Here is a 17,459-nt window from a genome sequence, read left to right on the forward strand (position 1 = left end):
CTATCTGTACACCCTTAAAATAGTAGGGGGTAAGAGATCAAGCAACGACGTTTCCATCCCTCGGTTTTCTTTTGAGAAGTGAAAAACACCTTTCACCCTAGTTCTGGTGCCAGGCATCGAGTTGTTTGCTATCACAGGATTTCATGTCAGATGGAGGACACTGAACTGTGAATTTCTAAATCTAGAAAAATATTTTCAATGTCTGTGCAGCCCAAAGCAGCTGTTAAACCTCTGCACGCTGACAATAACTTCACACCTGTGCTTTGACAGAGCAGGGATGGAGACATACCCAAAAAGACACAGGTTTCTGAGAAGGCATCAACTGCCTTTGGGAGCAGGGCTTGGAAAAAAAAACCCAAACCAAACAAAAAAACCCATAAAAATACCCCACAAAACCAAACAGAAAACCCCACAAATAACAAAGGCAAGTGATTGCTGAAAAAAAAAAAAAGCAGGCCTCACCCACTTCTGAATGCCCAGGACTCGAGTCTGAACCATCCTGCAGGCCCTGCACCTCATGATACCAGCTGCACTTTTACAGTTCAGGTACCCAATAAACTGTAGAAGAAAAAAGCATTCATGATGGCTACACCAGTTAAAGTTACACTGATGTAAAATCACAAGGGATATGAAAAGCCCAAGAGATCGTAACGATGGCCAATAAAGTCGGCATTTCTCCCTCTCCTCACAACTGCACCGTAGCTCTCAGTGTAGCACTTTTTCTGTGGTTGACAACATAACAAACATACCCAAGGAAACACAACCTTGTACGAAGAAAGTGCCATCCTTTGAGACCTGATGTCAAGTGAATGAACATTCATTCAAACAACCATCTGTTATATCTACACGTTGCTGTAGTAAATCTGTTTTAATAAAGAACAAAAGGCTGTGAAAAAATAAAATCTAGGCTGGCTTTTCAATTAGTCTCTGTTAAATGGGTTTCCTTTATTTTCACTTTGTATCCTGAAAGCCACAGAAGCCACACAACATGTAGTAGCTGATGTGGTGTGCAACCTTGACTTACTTTATTCTGTAAATGCATGTGCTTCTAGAACCCCTTTTTTTTTTTTGGACATCTGTGCTAATTTCCACCTGAAATAAATAAATATTTAAACACTTAACCCTGGCTTTCAAAGCTCCAGCAACCCACATCTTGAGTATATCATCAGAATGGGGGGGTGGGGGCAGGGAAGGCTCCCAGTGCTGACTGATAAGATTTTTGATATTGCCATGCTTCCCTTTTACTAATTATGCCCAGATTGCTCATCACGCCAGATACTGTTTATGCTAGGAATTTTCTACAGCATACCTCAGGGGCAAATTGCCTGTAGTGGTGATCTGGGAATTCTCTATAGCCCACTTTAACAAACAAACCTCCAGTATTCCTCCACGTCACATCATTCAACTCTCTCGCTGAATCTTCAGCATACTTTTCAAGTGAGCTCCCTTCAGCTACTCAGAGCAGGGTATTCCCTGGCACACCGATCCTTTATTGCTGCCTCTAGAGCGCAGTACACTCTCTGACCCCTTGATCCTGCACAACCTAAGGAAGCACAGTAGTTTCAAGTCATTAGGCTGTTGATAATGAAAGCCCTTGAGGTAAAAGCCATCAAGGCGAAAGCCCTTGTGCTGGACAGCAACATTTGCATGAGATTTCATGTAAATTGCACAAACATTTAGAGTAATTAATTCCTTCTCTGCTGAAGTCAGTTACCCACGACCTCGTGTATTTTCCACAGAAAGAATAAATCTTTCACAAGTGGATTTTATTGCCAGTAAGTTTGGAATATTTACACAATTTCAATTGGTGGACTGCTTTAACCACACCACATACTCCAGGTGCGTGATGTGAGAAGCTGTTCAGGTACACACCAGAACTGCACACTGACAACAGGACCAGAAAATTACATGAATCCCCATCCTGTAACATCTTCCTGTGACACCTACCACAACTGCTATTGAGTATCCTCCTTCCTCTTTAAAACATTCACTATTTGGCACGCTGGCTGCTCACAGAACAACTCCTAATTGGGTTTTTGACCCTGAATGCGCCTACGAGGAGCAGCGAGGCTGCAGGGCAGCAGTCCTGCTGCAGCAGGGTGCAGCGCTGTGCTTATAACATGGGCTGTCCTGGCACCCTGGGGGTCCTCGGCCCTGCACAGCGATGGCTGGTGGGACAGCCGGGGCCGTGGCTCTGCTACTTGCGCTCCCACAGAGACACTACGAGAGACACCACCTTCTCCAGTTCCCATGTGTGAAGAACTGCCAAGAAGGGAGTTTTTCGGAAGGGAATACGTGAGGTAGGCAATGGCAGGGTCAGAAGCTACCAGTGGTCCCATTCCAGTGCTGGGCGAGTGTCCGCCCTAACCCCTGACGGGAGGCACACCGTGCGAAGTCAGGAACCAGGAGCAAGGCAGCCGAGGCGGCCGGGGGTTGCAATGGCCCCATGGCCCCACCGTGGCGCAGACGTCGGTGGGCACTGGCCTGGCAAAGCCCACCATAGTGCCCCGCAGGCGCCGGGCCGCTGGAAGCAGGAGCCCGTCAGGACTCGGGCTCAGCCGGAGGCCGCGGCGGATGGGAGGGAGTGAGGAGGCCGTGAGCCGGTCCGGGCCGAGCGACCGTCGAGGGCCACCCCCCCGCCCCGCGCCGCCGCTTTGTCCTTGCCCGGCCCGGAGCACGAGCGCCCTCGGCCGCGCCGGGAGAGCGCCTGCGCGCACCCCGGCCCGGAGGGGGGCGCGCTCCGTCGGCCGCCGGGCGGGAACGAGCGCCCCCTCTCCCCTCCCCCCCCCACCCCCCCGCTCGCCGGGAGCTCCGCCGGCGGCGGCGGCGGCAGCGGCGGGCGGGGGCGGGCGGGCCGGAGGCGGCCGCGGCGCCCCCTCCTCCGCCCCCGCCGGCGCGCGCCCGCCGCCCCCCGCCCCGGCCCCCCGGCCCGCCGCGGGAACCCGCGCCGCAGAGCGGGGCCCGCCAGCGCCACCCGCCGGCCGCGGGGCCGCACCGCGCCTCCCCCCGTCCCCCCCTGCTCCGGCTCTCAATGTTCCACACTGCCCGGCCACAGAGCCGCCGCCGCCGCCGTATAGCCCCCCGGCCGCCTCCGTCCCCTCCTCGGGCGCCGCGGGCCCGGCCCGGCCCCCCGCCATCCCGCCCCTCCGACCCAGCAGCGGGACAGGACGCCGGCGAAGGTAAGGGAGAGGCGGGCGAGGCGGCTGCCGCGGCGGCTGGGCGAGCGCGGTGGGGGGAGGCGGGGAGGAGGCGGGGGGGCTGGTAGAGGAGCTTTGTTCTTGTTTTCGGCGCTCGCTGCCTGGCGGCGGCCGGGGGCGCGGAGCCGGCCCGAGTTCACGCCTCACTTGGTGCACACGCACGGTGCGGTGCGGGGCCGGGCGAGCCGCCGCCGCCGCCCGCCGCGCCGAGCCCAGCCGCGCCGAGCCGCGCCGCGCCGGGCTCTCCCCACAAAGCACGGCCGGGCGGGCGGGCGGCCGCCTCCAGCCCTGCCGCAGCTCCCCGCCGCGCTCCTCCTCGCCCCCCCCGCGGCCGCCGGGGCAGCCCCCTCCTTCCCCCCCCCCTCACCCCCCCCCACCGGTCGGCGGAAAAATGTCGGTCTGCCTGGTGGAGCTGCGCGGGGAGCGGCGCGGGGAGAGCTGTGCAGAAGGTGCAGTTTGAATTATGCTTCTTCCCCCTCCGGCAGCTCTGTGGTGGCCAAATGCAGTTCTCGCTGCTGGCCATGTAAATAACCGGGGCTGCTGCTGCTGCTGCCCGAGTTGGGTTAGATGCATCTTGGGGTTTTTCCCTTTTAAAAATAAAACCCCACCCCAACAACACCAGCACCACCAAAACCCCTCTCGTCTCCGTGTGGCTCCCCCCTGCCTCCCCCACCACCCCCACAACCCCCCCCCCCCCAGCCCAGCCCTTTAAATGCACAGAGCAAGTGTACATTTCCATCTGAAATCAACCCAAGTGTTATTGGCAATATATTTTCTCGAGGAGAGGGGGAGAGGGGGGAATCTGGCGTTTGGACCCAATAAAATGCTCTGCTCCAGTGTAAATATTTACAGGGTATTAGTGACTTTTTAAAAAACATTTTCAGTGAGGTCTGTTATTTACAATGTGTCATAAGTTATTAATGTTCATTGCCTAAGTACCCTGCTAAATCTGTCTCATGCCTTAGAACAAAGTCGACAATTGGCATATTGTTTAAAGTATGAAAAAAATGCAAGTGGGTTTAAAAATTGGAAATATCTCTATTTTCAGAAGTGTAAGTATTGCTATGTAGCTGTCAAACTGCAGCCCTTGAGGACGAGGCTAAAAAGGGTATTTTGGTTAATTTCTCAGTGAAACAGAGTTGTCACCGATTCACATGCTCTCTGGAACTTGGGGAATGGCAAGAGAGAGGTCCCGCCTGTTGTATTAACTGCCTCTTTTCTTCTCCTTCCCCAAAAAAGTTCCCCACCATGTCCAGTGATAGGCAGAGGTCAGATGATGAAAGTCCGAGTACCAGCAGCGGTAGTTCAGATGCTGATCAGAGGGACCCACCTGCACCTGAACCCGAAGAGCAGGAAGAACGAAAACCCTCTGCCACCCAGCAGAAGAAGAACACCAAACTGTCCAGCAAAACTACTGCTAAGCTATCCACTAGTGCTAAAAGGTAAAGGTGACAGTAACACATTCTGTAGTGGCTTAGAGCAGTATTTGAGTCACAGTATTTGCACTGCACTTTTCAAGGCACCTTTCGCGTAAGGTGCTGTGGAAAAGAGGGAAGTACCAACTTTTGTAGTGCAGGAGCCTGCCAGGCAGTATCTTCATTAATCCAGGTCTCATTGGGGTAGTGATTACACAGACTTGTCATATGTCTTTTGAATTGTTGTTGGAGAAGTTGGTAGCTTACAGGCTGGTGGATGGGGGGAGGGCACCTAAGTGCGTTTTGTATTTGAAGAAATGCACAAGAGCGTGAGCTTTGGCTAAGTTTTTCAGAGTTAGGTGTCCGTGCCTGACTGGTACAGGGTGGAGTCCTCCCAGTGTGGATTTTATTATGGGCTGTAGACTGATGACAAGCAGTGCTCTTTAATTAAAGAAGTCGTAAAACCCCAGTGGCTTCGGTGGGGCCTTAAGACTGGCTTTTCATGTCAGTGCACCGGAGAGCCTTGATCACCTTGAAGTAAAGGCTTCATTCTGCAGTTCCTTCAGGAGAAACGTAGGCGAGTTTTCTTCCTTATGATCTGCGGATTCCAACCATGAGGTTCTACAGGTCGCTTCTACCTTTACCTATCGAAATCTTCAGAAACGTTGTTTAGTTACAGCCCTTGCATTTTTACCTGCATGTAAGGTTGCTGGCAGTCCAGCTCTCAAGACAGGCACTCTGGTAATTTCGTGTGGGTTCAGCTGTGTGAAATAAGCAAACTTTAAATCCCTTGATTCCGGTGATCTTCAGGGATGAAACGTAACTTTCCTGGGAGTTGCTGTTCTTTACAAACATTTACAAACACTTGTAGCAAGCAAAGGCGTAGAGTAGCCGGAGTAGCTTCAAGTTTTGCTTATTCAGTGTGAATACCGTCGTTCTAACTTTTAGAAACACTGGTAATTCGGCATTGGATGCAGTAAATACTTTCTGAAATGTGTTAAAATTGCTGCAGAGTATGTCAGGGTGGCTTTGATGACTTCTGAGCTCGTTAAAGAAACCCTTTGAAGTAGGACTGGCTAAAGAAAGAGAAGTTCTGGAACTACTGTGTAGGCTTTGTAATTTGCTATTAGTTGTCTTTTTAGAAAAGCCTGAGATGGAGGCTTTCCAGGCTGAGTTTTCCCCTCTTGCCTTTATTTCACTTACTTGTTGCAAGTCTAACTCTGTACATCTCACACAGCTCAGTCATCTGACCGAACTTCTTGGTACTAGTGCAAGGGTGTGCACAGCAGTTTCTGTTAGCTCATTTTTTAACATTTTGCTACTCACATGAAATTCACAGTCCTGCTCGTACGGGTTCTCTCCCAAGGAGAAGTCTTGTTTGAGGTTTTTAAGAGGAATTTGCCCTGTGTCTTTGGAAATCACAATTGACCAAACTGTGAAATTGACAAGAAGTTCTTGGTGTTGCTGTTCTGGATCTTAACACCTTGGGAATGGTTGTAATGGAGTAAAGCTAACCACTGAGTATTTCAAGTTACGGAATCGCTTTTTGTCGTGTAAATACAGCTGCTGTATAAGGTTGGGGGAGCAAAGGCAGCAGAAGGTGTGCAGAGAAGCAGAGTTGATCCAGAGAGGTTATTCCTGTAACAGAGGCAGCCTGGCAGATCTGCAAATCTACTTTTTAAACACACGGCAAAGTAGTAGGTGAAATACTGTGAAAAGAGCGTGCCTGCTGCCAGTGCAGTTCATTTCTCCAGCCTCAGCCCCGGGTCCGTAGCGCCGGTTTAAAGTCACTGTCAAATCTCCTGTGCAGCCCCCCCTTGCCTCATTTGCATATTAGCTTGAACAGAAAATCTCTCTGGTAAAAAGTGCTCGGATGTGAAAAAGAGTGACTGCTCTGAATACTTGTGGGAGATTGCTACCCGGCTCGGTTGTAAGTGTGCTGTTTGCATACAGCGTGGAGCAGGAAAAAAGCTGCAAAGTTTCTCAGCTGTGGGATTTGGGTTATGCCTCTGAGAACAAAGAGGAAGCAGCCATGTTAGCATTACTGAAGGCAAAGCCAATCTTGCATTTAACTGCATGGTGGTAGAGGGCAGTGTAATTCCCTGATTTATTCTATAGACTATCTCAAATGCTTTGTGTCTGTTCTCATTTCACCAACAGAATCCAGAAGGAGCTAGCTGAAATAACCCTTGATCCTCCTCCTAACTGCAGGTATGTAACGGCTTCTTCACTTGTGGACGGTGGTAGGAGATTAATGTGCTCGGGCTAACAAGAAGGGGAAACTTAGTGTTTACGACCGGTGGCTGCTAGACAGAAACTGCGTGCAGCATAGTGCAAGCATAGGGAACGTTTGATACTGAAGTTTGCTGTTTTGCCTGCGTGTTGGAGGCGTAGTCATTAGTGATTGATGTACATAGTAAAGTGTATTTGGTTTGGTTTTTTCATAGCTGGTCGCTGCCTCGGTGAAACATTAATTATATGAACTTCAAAACAGGCTGAAGCTTTCAACTTGGCGTCTGTGTGTAGTTTGAACTGGTTTTTTGAGTGCCGGGTTTATAGAGTTATCACTTCATTCTGAAGTAAAGGTAAAGAGCCATATGTGGGTTTTATATGCTTTCTCGTAGTAATGGTTAGATAAGCTGAAATCTTAACTTTAAATGTATGTGTCTGTGGGTCAAAGTTGTAGTCTCTTGTTAGAGAATGTTTTTAAGGCACTTCCCTCCTTGGGAGACACTTCTGCTGGGTTTTAGAAAATGAAATTATAAGCTTGGGCAATTGTGAGATTTAGTCTTTGTTAAAGTGATGATCCATGTGCTAGTTAAATAGTGACATAGCTAGCTAATTTCTTTGAATCTTTTGCACGTTTCACATTTGTTTAAAGAATGCATAAAAAATCTCATTAGCTGTGAGCACCCAGTGTTCAGATTTGCAGTAAAGCTACATTTAAATTACGTTACTTTCATGTTCCTGTGTAGCAGCAAGCCTTGTACACACTTAAAGACAACCCTGGAAGTGCGCTCCGATTTTATGTTGGAATTGCTTGGCTTTTTGAACAGTTGGAAAGGTTTGGTGCAGGTCTTGTGAGTTCAGTAAAATGTGACTTGTTCTCCTGTCTGACTAGTCTGTGAGAGCGAGGGACTGACCAGAGCTGTGTTTTACTGAATGCCTGGTAGAGGGGTCTTACCCTGAGTGCTCTGCAGCAGGTTGCCTATAGCAGCAGTCTGATGTATTAGCGTGCTGGGTCCGTGGCTCTCTCTCTTCAGTGGAGGTGAGGTCTATTGAGGCAGCACATGTCTGTCAGGTTTGGGTTGGGGTTCTGTTGGGTTTGGGGTGGGGGCGGTGTTTAAATAGCCATTGTAAATAACTTTTAGTCAATTACTGGGATCTAGCCCCATGTTGGTCATGCACTTCATACTGGGGCTTGGTAGGAGGGAAAGTGTTTAAAGGAAATAGAACACCAAGGCTTTGGGGTACAGTTGCTTAAAAGGTAATTGTAGCAGCTTCAGGTATAGCAGGTTGCAGCTTGGCTTTTAGAAAGAGTAGCTATCCCCACCTCCCACTCTCTCAATAGCAGCTGATATTTAGCTCCTTGGGAAAGCATGTTCCTCTCGTGTTAGCACAAGAGTATTGTGGAGAGCTTTGCTTGTGAGCTGGTAGTACCAGATGCCCAGGGATGCTGTTGAGAATGATGAAAAACCCCCAACGTGTCTAAAATTATTCAAGTTTCTCTCCTACAGAGCGCAGGGGAAAAGATTATTTTTTTGGCAGGGAGGAAGCCAGTGCTTCTGTTCCCATAAGTATTTTTAAGAGGAATTTAACCCTTTTACTCAATAGCAGCTGTTTGATGAGTGCATTTTTACCTTTTCCAAAATGAAAAGATATTTACAAGAGATATTGGTCTCTTGTGACAGAAGTTCTGGGTTTTCAGGATGAACAGTTTGAACAGAGTTTCAGTGCCCCAAGGATTACCGTTACATTGGAATTGACTTGTTAGAAGGAGCCTTTCTGTTATCAGGAGGTAAATGCAGCAGTGTGTTCTGTGCAGAGCAGTTGAAGCTTGTAACATGCTTCCTTACAGGGTGTAGTAGCACAGATTAGGCAACAGACTGAAACAGCAGGCATAGGACACCTCTTCATTGCTCGCCATGCAACAAGCAGCAGAATGCTATTTTTACATTTTTTGTAAAAGAACAAGAATTTGTGTTAAAAAACCCCAAACAAACCCCTTTTAAAATCCTGTATAAATTGGGCATATTCACACGTGCTTTAGAAATAAAAAACCCTTGTGCCATAAGTTCTCCACAAAAGATTTCTTTGTGCAGTGTAGTTTCTCCTCCAGTTCTAGAGCACACCCTTATCATTTGCAGTCCACATTTTGCAGGCTTCACAAGAGTAAAACTGCCAACTGATGCTCTTGTGATAGTCCTCGTTACTTGGCTACGTAAGTGATAAAAAAATTAGCAATTTTAAAAATATGATAACGGCACATACAAAACATTTAATGCTACTTTAACGGGATACAGCACAAATATTGAAGAGTAGGTTGAACTCTCTCATATTGTGTTAAACACTGATGGCTGCTGCCACTTCTCACCTGCCGGTGTAGCTGTGCATGGTGTTGTTCCATCCGTGTGATCTGAGGCTGATTTAGTTACTTTAAAAGGACACTGTGTGGTTTCACTGTGACTCTCAGCCGAAGGAGGTGTAGGTTTCCTCAGCAGTTAAATTTCCCACAGTCCCATCTACTGCTCTAACATCTGTTTTATAAGATGCCAGAGCCCCGAGAGCACCCCGTTCCTGGGTGTGCTGAGCAGGCCTGGGCTGCATGCTAACTTCTGGCTTAGGCAGCAGGGTAGCAGAATGACAGGCACAGTAAAAATGTCTAAATAGCAGTTTTTTGCTCGCTTGTCTCAACAGTAGAGATTGATTTCTGATTCTGTTAATTGGACAATGAACTGTTAGATAAATGGTGTTGTCATGCATCACGTCGTCATGTCTGTGAGCAGTGAATACGAACTGCATCTTGGGGGTGCCGAGTGTAAAGCTTAATATCTTTATGCTGATAGCTTTGCTCTTTACTGTGCAGTAATACCCGGAATTCCTGCGGCTTTGGTGTGATTTCCAAGATAGAGCATTGAAACCAATACAACTAAAGATGTTGGAGGGGAAATTAAGTACTGCTTCCCCTCCTGTTCTTACCTGTCCAACAGAAGAGGCTGAAACGAGTCAGTTACTGTCCAACATGCACTGCAGCACTAGGACAGATAGGTAAACTGAGGACACAGGTATCTGATCCTGTTTTTTTCTTGCTTTTGCTGGCTTAACTCAAAGCTGTGCTACTTGGTGCAGTGTGCTGTATTTAATTTCTTTTGTGCTTTTAATAGCATAAAGCAAAGCTAAAAAGGTCTTGGCCCCATTGCTCCTAGGCAGCTCAATTTCCAACCATGGCCAAGCACTTACAAGTACTTCAAGGCAGGGAAGTGTGCCAAACCCCACGTTACACATTCTCAGGGAAATGCTGCAAAGATCTTGCGCGCAGGCGTGGTAGATCTGGGCTGTGCAGATGCTCTTAAATAGGTTTGACATATCTGAAATAACTATTTTCAGTTCATGTCACAGACCTGTTCAGATGGGAGGTCACTGCTCTGTGGTTTGGGTTGTACCAAAGGCTGCTGTCTGTTCTGACCTGCCCAAGTAGGAGGCTGCAGCTCAGGTGGAGCAGGGCACAGCCAGCTCTGACGCTTACCCTGCGATTTTAGGGCTGACAGAAGTGAGGCTGTTCCCAAGGGTACCATGATTTATAGCAGCTTCCTTTAGCTGTTGCTGGCTGCCCTGCTGATCCACAATAGCAAAAATATGTACTCCTGGTCTTCTTTCCTCACTCCTCCTCATTTCCATTCCAAAATTAATCATTGTTCATCTCCATGGGAAAGCTTTTGAAGTCCAACCCAGTATTAAGTAGATTTAGTAACACCCATGCCTGCTTAGTTTATAGTTTACAACCCATTTTACAATAAATCCAGTTTGCTATAAACTTTGTAGGAAATGAAAGCAAACACCAAAATCTGTGTATCCCCTCAGAGCTTAATTCATGTGGTTTAAAGAGAGGTGAGTTAATATAGTGCATCTTTCCCATGCAAGTGGGAGAATTTAAGCGTTTTATAGTCTGTTCTGTCAGTTGGCTTTAATCTCTTCTCTTTGTTAAAGATCAGACATCTGAGAGCAAGTGGTTAAAAAAAAAGAAAAGAAGAAAGGCCAGACTAAACACGTGCCTTAGAGCACTGGTCAGAGAGACAACTTTCCTCCTTTGTAGCGGCTGGGAAATGGGAATTCTTACCGAGGGAGAGCTGTTTGCATCATCCCAAAGGCTCCCTGCTCTGTCTCATCCTCTAGCTAGTGAGTGCCTGGCCTGGTAGGTCTGTTGAAAAGATTTTCCTTAATAGGGATTGCTATTTCTTTTCAGGCCTTGTATGCTAGCATATACTAACGTGACTTCTTGAGCAATACTACAAAAGGTAGCAGTTGATGATTTTACTGTTTGCAGCCTCTCCTAGGCTTGCAAGCAGGTTGGTAATTTATGAGTAAGTCATGTTGAAATTACATATTTTAAAATAAAACTCCAAAGTATGTGTACTGGGCACAAAGGAAGCAAGACACATAGGGGCTGGGTTTTGTTTTAATACGGGATTCTTCTGCTTCTTAAGGACTGCATTTGTCCCTTTCATTACTGCCACATCTTGGGCTAATTCTATGCTGCAGAGTGTTGCCAACCCAACCCCATGGTCTGGAGTCTGACACAAAGAAAAATGCCTGCAAAACCCTGGCAGACGAATGCTATTACTGATTTAGTTATGGACCCATGAATCCAGATGTTTGTAACTGTCTCACTGTGGTTATTACCCCATCAGCAGGGAAGCATTGCAGTATGTATTTAAAGCAATATTGTGAAGGTATTCTTCAGACCAGCAATTTAAGCTCTTTCAATTGAGCTGTCTGAAACAATGAGGAGCAATGAACAATTGTGCTGGTGATGCAAGCTCTTCCACGTGCAGAGGTAGCACTGGATTTGAGCTAACGCAGTTCACAAGGAAGGTGCCACAGCTAAGCTGGTAGAAGCCTTCCTTTTGTTAACATACTCTATCTACAGTAAGGTTATAGGCAAATGTTTACTCTGCAAACAGTTGTGCCTGTTGAAGATGTTACTGCACAGCTGTGGTTTGCTCCAGTTCTGCCATGGAGGTGACTACGCCAGTCAGTAAGTGAAGCGGATTCATGTGATTACTCCATAATGCTCCCCAGGGAGGGGGGAGGGAAAAAAAAAATCATCCAAGTTTGCTTGAACAGTTTAAATAGGTGATTCAAACTAACTCTGCTGGATTTTTCCTTCCTCCCTTCAGAGTAGGAATTGTTCACATGAAGCATTTTGTCAGGCACACCAGGATATGAATAAGTCAATCCATTCCTTTGTCTCTCAAATGCAATAAGTTTCCATCTCTCCTTTGTCAAAGCCAGGCGTTAGTTCTGTTGATTTTTTCGAAATCAGTAGGAGGAGGAGTATTCTGAATGCAGTCAGATAGCAGGCCCTACACAGTAACACAAATGTGTGCCCAAGTCTTCATGTGTACCGTTTTTTCTCCAGGCAACCTGTTGACTTCTCAGATCAGTGGCAGTCCCCCAGTTTCATGTTTATTCTGTTAATTTCTTGTTGGGCAAATTTCTTCATATGGCTAAACACTGAGTCTCATTGCGAACAAGAAGAAAGATGTCAGGTTTGCTTGTTTTCACCTCTGTGTGAAATCCCCAACTGTGATCACTAAATAGTTCCCTATAGAAAGAGAAGTTGATTAAGGTATGTTAGAGACTGCATGTTAGGAGTTTGTGCACAAATGCCTGTGCTGAAGCTGGATGAGCAAAATTTAAGAAACATCACCCACAAACCCTACTTGATAACATACCTTCTGATAGTTACGTTATACTTTTTATTGTCTCTCCCTGCCTGGTACTTTATCACTGCTGAGTGCAATAAATACACGCTGCAAGAAAAGAAAGCTGAAGTTTGCAGAATGGTGGTGAGAACAGAAACCCACACGATTATTTCTAACACTTCCTTCCCTATACAGGAGTTTGCAGTTGCAGTTACAAAAAGACAATGAAGAGGGTTCACAACTCCTGTAAGAACATGTTTGAAGTGGCTTTCAAGTGAATATCAAAATGCTGCTCTTTAGCGTTGCCCAGCTCCAAACACAGTCCTGCAGTTCCTTCTAAAGCAATTCCTTCCTTGTTCGTTCCTGAACATACATCAGTGGCTCGCAGTGATTTAGCGATATGTTTATCGAGCGATAGCCTTGATTTATCTAGAATTATTCCCACTAAGCATTTTCTTCCATTCTTTATCTTCCTACCTCCTTTCTTACCAGAAGAGTATAGTCTAGGTTGGAGCAGGAAGGAGCGGTGTAATTTAGCACAGCAGTCAGAAGTCTGGTATTTTTGTATTTCTGTGCATTTGTAGTAACAGCCTGGTTCTGCCATCTCTAGGGGTGCAGAGTGGCTTTTACCTTATTTACCAGTAGTTAGTGAAACTGTTTAAGGAGTAGGGATGAAACAAATTTAGAAAGGCATTTCCGTAAAACATTTAAGTGTAAAGTAGAGCTAGAGAGCACTGCTATTTAACATGCTTTTATTAACAAAATGCAACAGTGGAAGATTGTGTAACTCGTGAATGTTTTGAATTGTGAGAATATTTAAATTACCCTCTTTTAAATTGAGAGGAGGTGATGGATTCACTAACTCAAAACGTCTCTAGTTTGTGGGGTTTTTCCCCTGTTCTCCTATCGACCACTTGCAAGCTATAAACCAAGGTGTTTTACCAGCCCCCTCCCCCCGAATTTCTCATGCAAGTAATCTCAGTGGCATAATTAAGACAGGGTTATGCAACACAAATCAACATACCTACTCACAGGGGTGTGTTTTCGTGCCTACAGATTTGCAGGCGAGGCGTTTGTGTAAGCGGTGTCCACAGTGCTGTCGTGTGTGCTCTTAAATGCCTGTGTGTTAGTCAAAAGGTCATATAAATCTTCTCCAGTCTTCATTAGCATTACTGTCAAAATAAAACAAAAAGAAATGATGGCTGTCTATCTACTCTAGAGATGTAGAAATAGTTCAGACACTCTTCACTCAGCTACTGGTGTTGGAGAACTGACCCTCTCATTATTTCTATGTTTTATCTGGAAACAGTAGAAGAGTTTGAGCCAGAACAGGTTTTTTAAGTATTGGTGTGCAAAAATTTGTAAACCACAAAGTAATGTGTCCTCAGACTTCAGGAAAAATCTACTTTTCAAATATCTGTTTGTATAACTGCAAAAGGCCCTTCAGGCCCTGTGATAAAGCTGATGAAAATACACAATGTATATATATTTATTTTTACACTCAAGCTCTGCATTGGTCACCACTGCCAGCCTGTCATACTTTGCCTGTGATAAACAGTATGTCAGGCAAGGGCCTAGCAGACTGAGTGCTTCCCCATCAGGCCGATTTGGCTGTGTCTGTCAGTTACTCTTCTTTGATTCCATCTTTACGGGCTCAGGACATGTAATTTTTACTTCAAATTAACCAAGTGTAAATATAAGGGAATCAGCTAAACTACATTAAACCCCTTATTTTAAATGAGTTGGCTACTTCATGTGACACTGATGTGGGGAGATTTCCTGGAGCTGGTGTGACAAAGACTTGCATAGTCGTGGAACATTGTGAAACAGGTAATACAGGCATCATGCAGAATACCTTGAGCATGTTTTCTGAGTTCAGGGCTATCTAGGCAGGAGCAAGGATATCCAGCTGCTGTCTAGGACAGGAGCGTGCATACCATTAAGCCAGCCAGGAACTATGCTGTAACTCTAAATTGATGCCTTATTTTGAGGCAGTAACTGCTAGTGATAAACGAGTCCTAGCCTGCTTGCATTAATTTGGATTCATTTTCTCTGTACAGAGAGTGCACTATACTGTTATCTAGTTCAGAACTGTGGCTGAAGGAGTTGTTAATTCTATAGCACTTACTGTAAAACAGACTGGCCAGATCTTTTAGGAACTCACATACAGATTTAGTTCACAGTGTTGAAACTACTGTTGTAAGCATCACTTTCAGAAGCAAAGGAGGGTAGAGATTGCCTTGCTGAAACACCAGGATGACCTGTAGTCACTTTCAGGTTGGAAGAACTTGTAGAGAGGGTCTGCAGAGGCCCATCCTGCAGTCATTAGTAATTGATGTTTTCATTATTGACATGGATCTTGGACTAGAGCATGTAAATATTGCATTTGCAGGTAACAGTGAGGAGGAAGGGGTTGTGGGTACAGTGGAGGGGGGCAGGACTAGAATGTAAGGTGACGTGGACAAATACAGGAAGTGTCCTTAAAAATAGCACGTAATTGAATAATAAGAACTGCAAGGCACAGCACTTTAGTAGGAATCATCAGCTGCACAAATCCATGGGGAAAAAAATACTGGATGAGGAGCAGTCCTTCAGAAAAGGTGTAGCCACTCTGAGGATGGTGTGCTTTCCAGGAATCAACAATACGAGGCCACAGCAAGAGAAATAAATAGAGCAGTCATAATTGGGTGATGTATTAAAAAAAAAGGGAAGTGTTGGAGACATGGTATATAAAGTCATTTTGTTCATTTCAGCACTAGTAAAGACCAGCTGGAGTACCTTATCCAGTTTGAAGCACAGCACTGCAGAGGGATGTGGGCTAGCTGGAAAGAATGCAGCCTGAAGGAAAGAAAGGTGCTCTTTGAATGCAGAAGAAAGTTGCTGCTGGTCCTGTCTGGTAGTTGTGAACGGCATCTGAAATTGCCATTGCAAGCACCTAATTAAGACATCAGTAGTACCTTAGCTGTAATGACAGTCGGTGTAAGGAGGTGGGGGATCTGCATCACCAGAGGTTTTTAAGAACAATGTTCAGACAGATGACTGGCAGGAGCAGTTTTTCATACAGTTGATTCTATCTTTAAGCAGGAAATGGACTAAGTGACTTCTTCAGGACCAGTTTGACTCAAGCTATCTATGATACTGATTTAAATGACAATGTTAAAGGAAGGCTCATCAGGAAGTGATTTTCCCCTCATATAAAAACTGTATTTTAATCAGGGTTTTGTAGTATAACCACCTTGGAAAATATACAGGTACTGTGATTTCAAGCGACAACAGTAACAGCAATTATTAAGAAAGTCACTGGAAATGCACAGTTTTTTTCCTGTTCTTAATTAAAAAACCCGAATGTCTAGTGATTTTACTGCTGATTTATTATACTCTCTTTCCCCCCACTCCCACCGCGGGCTTTGTTAATTTGGGTCCAATCCTACTGTCCTTGCATAAAGTTGTCCCATTCTGGTAACTAGAAATAAGGTAGGCACTTGCCATCAATTCTCTAGTGGTGTATCACCTTTGTGAGAAACTCATGGCACTGGTTTTGCAGGAGATCTTGATTTTTTGTATTTCATGTGCTCTGTGCTTGGATACTCTGCTTGTGTTCCATGGGCATGTAAGCACCTCTAACACTGAGATAAACAAAAGCAAAGCACATTTTTCCCTGGTTCGTGGAGGCAGTTTGCAGTAGATATACAAGCCCTAATGCATCTGTGTGCAACACCCCAAATGGATCCAAGCACATCAGAAAACAGTTTTATATCAGACTGCCTCTGACCATGGATCCTATCTCTAAGCACCCTCTGGAGTCAGGGCTCAGAAGATTGTAGTGAAAATGTAAGCAGCCTGGCAGGTTTCCAGCTGATGAGTTAATGCTGCTATAAACTTCAGTAGTTCCTCTCAGAGGCATGCAGAAGGGTGCAGGCGCTGGGAAGGTAGCCAACGAAGGCAAAGAGCAGACGGCAAAGCGAAAGGCCAGCCTCAAGGATTTGCAATGATATTGTCTTTGAGGTGGGTTCCTGCTTTGCCAGAAACCCTTCATGCAGCTTCAGTGGCAGGGCTGGAAATCAGGAAGCAGAGAGAGGTGCGCGTTCAGCGCGAAGCAGCCTGACGGCTGGAGGCTTGGTTAGCATAGCGTGAGCAGGGGTGGCTGTGCCCAGCACTCCAGCCACCCCGTGCCTGGATTAGCAGTCCAGGGTGCGCTGAAAGCCAGGGCTTCTCAGTCATGCCAGGTCAGTTCATTGGGCTTGAAGCTGCACTTTAGGTTTGAACTCAGGCCATCACTTCACTCTGAACCTTAGACATGGATGGAAGTTGCCAAAACATCGAAGACAGTAAATCAGTAGGGCATCATCAGGTCAGATTCCATGGGACAAATGGAAAAAACAAGCAGCAAAGAGAAACACTGGTGTTTTCCTTTCTGTAAGGGAAGGTTAGCAGCAGAAAGCTATTTTTGTTACCAATTTAAATAAAGCTTTTAGATCGTAAATGTTTGAGTAGAGTGAGACTAAGGGGAAAAAACAGTGTTAAAATAGATGAGTAGCTATGCAATAGGAGATCTGTTCAGCCATGGTGATACTTGCAGTGAAGCTGCAGCTATTGTAGCAGACAATGGACAGCCAGATACCTCCCCAAACACAGGCACCTTTTCTAACAAAAGACTTGTCTGCTGTGCAGTCACTGCCTGGGGTGTTCTCATACTTTAACTTGCTTTTGTCCTTCCCTGGTATCCCAACATCAGAGATCTCATCCAGGCTGAAGGATCCACAGGACAGGTGAAGTGATACAGGGGTGGTTAGTTGACATTGAGCTCTGTTACTGTACATCTGTGCTCGTCCTAACTTGTTCATAGATATCCAGGGCATATCTGTGTCTGCTTCATTAATATCCATGGCAGAAGCTGCATTATGACATTACAGATTTAGTGA

The 17,459-nt window shown here is 46.1% G+C and overlaps 1 protein-coding gene across 1 annotated transcript in view; it reads left to right on the forward strand.

Annotated features, from left to right (window-relative positions):
* Positions 1–3,039: 3,039 nt before the first annotated feature.
* UBE2E3 (ubiquitin conjugating enzyme E2 E3) overlaps positions 3,040–17,459 on the forward strand; it is a 57,950-nt gene continuing 43,530 nt past the window's right edge. Inside the window, exons 1-3 of the mRNA XM_084265253.1 lie at positions 3,040–3,179; positions 4,437–4,639; positions 6,773–6,823. Of these exons, the coding sequence (XP_084121379.1) occupies positions 4,446–4,639; positions 6,773–6,823 (245 nt within the window). The 5' untranslated portion in view covers positions 3,040–3,179; positions 4,437–4,445. The remainder of the gene's footprint in view (positions 3,180–4,436; positions 4,640–6,772; positions 6,824–17,459) is intronic.

Source organism: Gallinula chloropus, assembly GCF_964237585.1.
Source record: "Gallinula chloropus genome assembly, chromosome: 5".
Classification (NCBI taxonomy): Eukaryota; Metazoa; Chordata; class Aves; order Gruiformes; family Rallidae; genus Gallinula; species Gallinula chloropus.